The 8,004-nt window shown below is 40.1% G+C and overlaps 1 protein-coding gene across 1 annotated transcript; it reads right to left on the reverse strand.

Moving 5' to 3' along the window:
* Positions 1 to 216: 216 nt before the first annotated feature.
* Positions 217 to 8,004, reverse strand: Fgf20 (fibroblast growth factor 20). The gene is made up of 3 exons (NM_030610.2): positions 7,473 to 8,004; positions 2,162 to 2,265; positions 217 to 1,056 (listed from the first exon to the last, which is right to left on the reverse strand). Exons 1-3 carry the CDS (start codon positions 7,756 to 7,758, stop codon positions 811 to 813), a joined length of 636 nt encoding a protein of 211 aa, NP_085113.2. The 5' UTR covers positions 7,759 to 8,004; the 3' UTR covers positions 217 to 810.

The raw sequence follows: 8,004 nt of genomic DNA on the forward strand, positions 1-8,004 counted from the left end.
ACACAAAGCAATAAAACATTTTTCAAGGCCAAAAGGGACCCATGCTACTTTAGAAGACAAGTGAATGCATAAAACTATAATCTATGCTGTACTTAATTTTTACAAACAAATGAACATTTTATTCTGTGGCTAATAAATTATATAATAATGAAGGCTTCTTTATTTATTCCAAGACTAACACAATGCAATGGCACAAATAAAGGACACTTTGTTGCTCTTTTTGTTTGTTTTATTTTGTATAGTCTTCATATACTAGTAAAAATAAACTCTTTAATAAATAAATATATATAATAAATATTTGTAAATTGAAAAAAGTATAAATAGGTCCATTCTTCTAAAAGAAAAGTCCCATCTCAGTGTGGTGTGGTTTGTAGATCAAAGTCATCTAGTATTTTGATTTTTGTTTTATGTATAACGTTCTAACCTTTCTACAAGGTCCTCAGAATTTATGAGGCAGTAATTATGTCATCTCAATCCACTTCTTCAACATGAAGTATCTATTTTTAAGATAACTGTCCAAGTAAACATTATCCAGAGACATGCGGCGTCAGCAGCAAGGTTCACATTATCCGCAGATGAACTGATTTCAGCATCGTCAGTCTACTGGTAAGACTGAAACAACGTGTCTAAGGAACTACAATCCACTTACGGAGAATGATCTTGCTTTGCTTCAAGTTAATTCCTTACTCTCAATTTTCTTCCCAAATAGAGTCTTTCAGTGAAAAGCAGACTCCCGTAATATCCTGAACGTCTTCTTCGGTGTTATTTAACAGCAGGAACTGTGATTTTTAAACAATGGCTCTAGATTCATCAAGTGTACATCAGTAGGTCTTTGTATAATTCTGGAACTCTTTCTGGGTCTACTGGTCTTGGTAAAAAGTGGGTAAACTTTTGATGTCTTTTGGACCTGGCACCATCTCTTGGAGTTCCATCCTTGTTAAGTGCTACAAAATACCTGCGACCCGTGTCTCCATGTTTATATATGTTGGACGAATAGGTATTATACCAGTTCTCTTCAAATTGTTCCCTGAAGATGCATTCAGAAGTCAATTTCTCCTTTAAAAAAAAGAAAAGAAAGAAATATAGAATTTTAGAAATGCTTTTAAAACAAGTTCCTTACAAAAGCCTCAACTCTATCTTATTATTTCTTTGCTTACATTATAGTGTTTTGTTTTGATTTTGTTCATACAGCATGTGAAATTTTCTCCCTCTATATTACTTTATCTAGTCAACAAGTTCAAGGAATTTTAAACCAAAATTTCAAACTCACAATTTTGTTTCCAACCATACAACAAATATAGCTTTCCCGTGTTCCATGTTATCACCACCCCACCACCATCATTGTGCAGGTTGTAGTTCACCTTATCCCATCATGAGATAGATAGCAAAGGCACAAGCATCAAATCTCTGCTAGCAAGTTGGGCAAGTCAAGATCTTGCTACAATTTAAATTTCTAACTCATCATTTCAAATGAGATCTCATCTAATAAGTATATTGTTCAATGATAAAGTCTCCATGATTAACTTCTGAATAGTCTACCATTAATATCAGGGAAATGAAGTAGAAGTCCGATGTTTTCTTATTTTTTCAAAATTTTCTCTCTTCTCTCTCTCTCTCTCTCTCTCTCTCTCTCTCTCTCTCTTTCTCTCTCTCTGTGTGTGTGTGTGTGTGTGTGTGTTCATATGTGCATACATATATTCTAAAGGATACATATATCCACATTGTTTGTTTATTCCAACACATACCATGAACATTGTGTGCATGTGCTTTCTCAAATTTTTATGAAATGTTTTGTAATTCTATCATCAGACCACTATGCACTGCATTCTTTTTGTCTTTATCCAGGGCTGACATACAGAGTTCTATTTCTGGTAGGAATGATTAAAATATAGAAGAATTGGAAAGACCTGGGGCAATGGACAGGAAGGCCAGGTGCAATTGTAGCAATATTGGTTGAAAATTTAAAAACCAAGACTGAATGACTAAATATAATATGACCTCAGTATGTTTAAATTTAGAATATTTGTTTTTAATTTCCATGTATATATGTAGAAATATCTGTTATGTCAGCTACATGTATTAATGTCTATCAGAATTTATTGATAGAGATTAAAATAGATATTAATTCTTGCATAATTATAATTAAAATGATAATACATACTGATCCATAAAGTTCTCCTTTGTCATTCATCCCAAGGTACAGGCCACTGTCCACACCTCTGATACTGACCAGTCCCACTGCCACACTGATGAATTCCAGGATACCTGAATTTATAAACAAAATAAAGATTTGGATTGGTTAATGAACATATAATTACAGGATGGAGAGGGATAAATATCAACACTTTTAAATATTCAACAAATAAATGGACGCTATCATCACAACAGGTAAATAGGTAACAAAGTTATTCCTGGTCTTCTGCGACTCTACCAGTTAATTATAAGCAATTGCAGCTTGTGTTAAGATGTCCTGTCAATGTGACACAAGCTAGAGTCATCTCAGAACAGGGAACCTCAGCTGAGAACATGCTATCAGGTTGGCTGGTGGGCAAAGCCGTGGTCATTTTCTTGATTGATTATTGACATGCCCTGCCTACTGTGGGCACAAGGATCCCTGGTCAGATAGATGGTCCTGGGTACTTAGTAAGCCATAAGGAGCCAGCCAGTAACAGTACTGCTTCCTCAGGCTCCTGAGCTGACTTTCCTCACGGATGAAAATGATCTGAAAACTGCAAGATGAAATAAATCCTTTCCTTCCCCAAGTTTCTTTTAGTTCACGGTTTATAACACACATAGAAAACCTAACTAACACATTGTTCTCGCAGAGGACTCAGGCTTGGTTCCCAGCACCCAAATGGCACGTAACCAGCTACAGCTCCATTTCCAGAGAATCTGACACCTTCTTCTGGCTTCTGTAGGCACTGCAGCACACGCGTGACACATGTGTGCTTACAAATCCCATACAAATAAGATAACATTCTAAAAATAAAGAGCTAATAATTAATTTTTACCTCAACTTTAAAAATAATCTCTGATCATTAAAAGGGAAGATTGTTTTTATTGCCATGTGAGATAGAAAGAAACTGAGGCTCAGAAATGTTGACTGAAATGCCTAAAGGACATGATTTTTGTAATTAGTAAAAATGGTGCTTGAACTTACATTTTCTGAGCCCTAGTCTAACGGTCCTAGGTTTATTGAGGGGAGTACAATAGTTTCTAGACTTCGTAGGTTGCAAAATGTGCTATATTCCATGATCTGAAAAAGTATGCTGTGCAGTTCAGAGAAGCAATAAAGCTTCGTAATTCATTATATATGATAGCCAAATACCAGGAGTTTAACATACAAATAGATTTTTCTATCCACTCTCAACTTAATACACTAGCAGACTACAGTTTAAAAGATACAATTTCTCTCTCTCTCTCTCTCTGGGATTCATTCTCTCTCTCTCTCTCTCTCTCTCTCTCTCTCTCTCTCTCTCTCTTTCTCTCTCTCTCTCTCTCTCTCTCTCTCTCTCTCTCTCCTGTACACACTAACCTTTGGACTAATGATACCTTTTTCTGGTTCTTTCCTTAGACTGCTGAACAAGTATCACCATACATGCTGTACTTGGATCTGCCTTCCTTAATACTTTGTGCCTTCATCCCTTCACCTCGCCCTAAGCTCTACAAATAGCATAAATGTGTACAGGTTACCCTGACTCTCACTCTTAAGTCATTTCTTGATTGATTGTACAAGTTCCTGTTTGAACTTGTGATGCTCTCAAAGAGAAAATACAGAACCTGATGGTTCCCTGATATGGAAGGCTCTATTCTACCCAAAGATTAATTCACTCTTTGGCAGACAAACAAACAAACAGCATAGATTCTTATTAAGGCAGATGAGCTCTTTGGAAGTTTAAGATTTCAGACTAGTAGAACTCTAGAGCTATCAAGGGATCTTACAGCACATAAATAGCCTGTAAATGGCCTGAAAGAGTCAGTGTCCCTAATGGGGAGGTTTAAGTGGGGAAGATAAGATGTAGCAGGAAGGTCTAGGCTCCACAGGACACAAGCACTCTGACGACTATGGATGGGGGAGTAAAGGGGAATCATATCCACTACAAATCTTCTCAGTGGAAGATTCATGTCAGGAACAAAAACATGAACCTGAAACATAATTGGCATAAATACATATAAATGGAATCTCACCCAGGATATAATTATAAATGTGTAATTACTTTAAATTATATTGAATATTCACTCAGATTAAAAAGGACGCATGGCTGACGAGCACCCAATGTTCCTACCCCAGGACACACTCCACCTACGCTTTAAATCTTATCTTCAGATAATGCTGTCCAAAATATGTAATTACATAAGTAAAAATGATTACCCGTGTCTTTAGAATAATTATATCCAATAGTTTTAACTTTTTAAACAACTTATAAAACCATATACACAACCAGGCATAAATGATTTTTTGCTATGGCTAATGGAACTGATGGGGAAAACATTACATGTGGGATTTTTTTTTGTGCCCCTCCTAAAGATTTTAGCCACACTTTTAAATTCTGATCCTTTTTCTCACCAAAGAAATAGTATACCACCTAGTAATTTGTAATCGTTTGATTCTTAAATGAGATTTGACAAGTCTTTCTTATTTATAATATGAGGTGGCAACTAAGCTAATTCTTTCCCAAAGAATAGACATGAAGAACTTTCCTTAAGAGGTAATCACAGATTTTAGGTAGATTTTCTAATGCCCAGTGTCCCATAAAAAGACTTGGAGGTCCTTTGTCTTTCTGGTATCGTTTTCAAAGCCGGCCTTTTCTTAAATCATAATAAACAGGTGAGTCAATCCACAATGCAACCACATCAGACAAATCTAGGGAGAATAAAGGGAAAAGCTTTAAAGGACTATGTTTGATCTCAGGCTACACTTTTTTCTCAAGGAATGATTCTATGTTTACGTGTCAGGCAAAGTCTTCCGTCTATACTACTGTACAGAAAAACTCTGCTAGAGAGAGTCAGGGAGCTCAGGTAGGGTATTCTTTTAGCCTTACTGAGAACTCTCTGTTAATGTTCATTTGATATAGTTTTAAGTTTTTAAGTATCTGAGCTTTTATTGGTTATGTTCAGATTAGTATAGCATTATTTTAGTGGTATTTAATATCTTAAATAGTCATCCTTGAGGGCTTTTTTTCAAATATTTAATTATCACAGAAGTGAGTTTTTTAAAGGGTGGGGGATATCATTTAATACTTAGCTACTAAGGCACTAGTAAAAGGAGAATTGAGAAGCACACAGTGTTGCACACATTAAGTATGACCTTATCCCTTACCCTCTGGCAGTCATAGTGTCCAGACCACTCAGAGCACTGGAAGGTATAAAGAGACTGTTCCTTTACTTTCACATACTAATAAGGGTTCTTTTATGTAACAGTGAGTATTTTTTTTCTCTATAGAGTCTCTCACTAAAACATGACTTAAGCCAACACAGAAACAAAGTCATATTTTCCTAGACATTCAAAATATAAGCTTGACGGTATATTAGTAAGAATACGCCACACCCATTCCTAAAGGATCAGGTTTCAGTACAGCTCCCTGAATCTCACCCCATCTTCTAGTAGTCACCAATCTCTTCCAATAGAATCTGTCTTCCAAGGAGACAGAACACAGTGGAAGAGATACCACCTACGTTACAAGAGGCTTAGAGGAAGCATTTCCTTACCCCGTTGGTATCTGGCAGAAAAGTCAGATGTTGCCTACAGCCCACCTTTAACTTCTGGCTGCTTTGCCTGAAAGTGTTAGCGCAATTGGGGGCAGGGGGTGAATTTTTTAATGTAATGAGTACAGTACTCTTCTTAAAGAAAGAAAACTAGACCAGCTGGTGTCAGGCAAATTCTTTAGAATCATAATGTCAGCCTCCTCCATTTAAAAAAAAGAAAAAGAAAAAAAAGAAAAACACTTTCCAAAAGTGACCCCAGGTTGGCCACTAGGTCATAGCACTCTTGACTCATTGTCAGTGGGAATTTGGAATGGATCAGTGAGAGCTGCAAACACGTGGGGATTTTTAAAAGTCAGTTTTCTAAGCCCTTAAGTGCTGCCAAATGACCACCACATGCCGCTCCTCCCATCTAAGGTTACACATGCTTCCCCAGCGGAGATTTACACTTCGACAAAGTTTTAATGAGCACTGCAAGTGCACAAAGAAATGGGAGTGGAAGAAGAAGAAGAGGAAAACGAGACCAGGAAGAGCCACTACGAAATGAGATGCTCTGGAAATATCATACTGAAAAAGAAAGATGTGTGTCGCGATTCCTCATGATGCTGACAAATAAAAGACACTATGTTGTGTGTGTGTGTGTGTGTGTGTGTGTGTGTGTGTGTGTGTTTTTTTTTAAATAAAATGACACCCTTTAATGACATCACAGGTTAGATAAGGAAAGTCCCTTGAGTGTGTTAGCAGGTTAATTGACGAAAAATGTAGCCACAGGGAAAGTATCCTGGGATATTAGGATCAGAAAGCACCTTTAGCAAACTATCTGATTTAACCTGACTTGTCTGTTGTGCGGGCCAGAAAGCAAGACTCACACTGAGGGGGGCACTTGCTAGCTACCTGGCTGGCTGGGGAGTCATTAAGACTAGATACTTTACTGATCTAATCTAGAGTCCCTTCATCCTATTAACCCCTTCTGCTCCCGGGCATTGCTGTTGTATGTAGAAAAGATTCTCTGTGTTCCCAGCCATATCTTCTTTCGCTTCCCCCATTTCCTCTTACCTAAGGTCAATACCAAGATCTCTGCTTTCCAGTTTCGCAATTTCTAAAGAGAATCTTGGCCAGGTGGGCATGCTCAGTCCTTCTCCCTCCTCCCTTGCTCCATCTCCTTCACTCTCCTCCCCAAACCAGAACAGAGAACTGCAGCCAGGCAGACCTCTAAGTAGACACGTGAAGATTCACATCCTGTTTAAGAACCATCCCTTCGGAGAGAGACAGGGGCAGAACTAGCTGCATAACTGCGGGGCATGTTTTAAGAACTGGGATGCTTCCCGTTACTAATTTTCAAAAAGGTAGCCACAGAACTGCAAGTGTGGAAGGAAGAGAACTCTGAATAGGGACCTCCTAAAATAATAAAATTGACTGTGAAGGAAGGAGTGCAGGCAAGGTTGGGGGACAGATCATGGTTCCTAGTCCAACACTTTGTGCCCCAGGCAGTAGAGCAAACAGAGCAGCATTGTACCAGGAGTGAGGGACCCATCCGCCCTTTCTCCCTCTCCCCACCCTCCACCCCCTGCACCTAGAGTTGCTCTCCTGCATGGCAGGACAATTTCTCACACGCCCTGAGCCCGGGACCTTGCACCCCAAATGTCTAGAGGCTCAGGTTAGCACACAGCTCCCGCTCATTCCCTTCTGCCAGGGTGGTGGTGGGAGGCGAGAAGAGGAAGAGGAGGAGGCGGGGGTTGAGGGCGTAAGGGCGGGATGCTTGTACCTACCGAAGAGACTGTGATCCTGCCGGGTGCCCTGCACGGTGCCGTCGGGCAGGATCTGCAGGTGGAAGCCGGTGCGGCAGTAGAGCTGCCGGCGGCGCAGGATGCCGTGCAGGTGCGCCAGCTCCACGGAACCGGGCCCGCCGCGGGCGCCCCTCTCCAACGCGCCCCGCCGCTCCCCTAACAGCGGTGGCCTCTCCCCTGCAGGAGGCAGCAAGAAGTGCGACCCCACCTGCTGGCTCAAGCCCTCCAGGCCGCCCAAGAAAGCCCCGACTTCGGTCAAGGGAGCCATGGACGGGCCGGACAGGATGACTGAAATTCCAGAAAACAGGAGACTTCCCTCTGCACCGCCAATAAAAAGTGTAGCAAGGGTGGCGAGGCGAATGCAGAAAAATTATAGCCAAATAGGTACCAAAAAAGTTAAGGCTGGGTTACTCCTGTGAGGTCCCTGTGGGGACGGTGCAGTGCACCCTCTTAGATTGATCTTCTCTCCTTGGGTAGGAGGATGCTGGCTGCTGGCCTTGCAGAAACATCTAGA

This window comes from Mus musculus, chromosome 8, assembly GCF_000001635.26.
Source record: "Mus musculus strain C57BL/6J chromosome 8, GRCm38.p6 C57BL/6J".
NCBI classification, from domain to species: domain Eukaryota; kingdom Metazoa; phylum Chordata; class Mammalia; order Rodentia; family Muridae; genus Mus; species Mus musculus.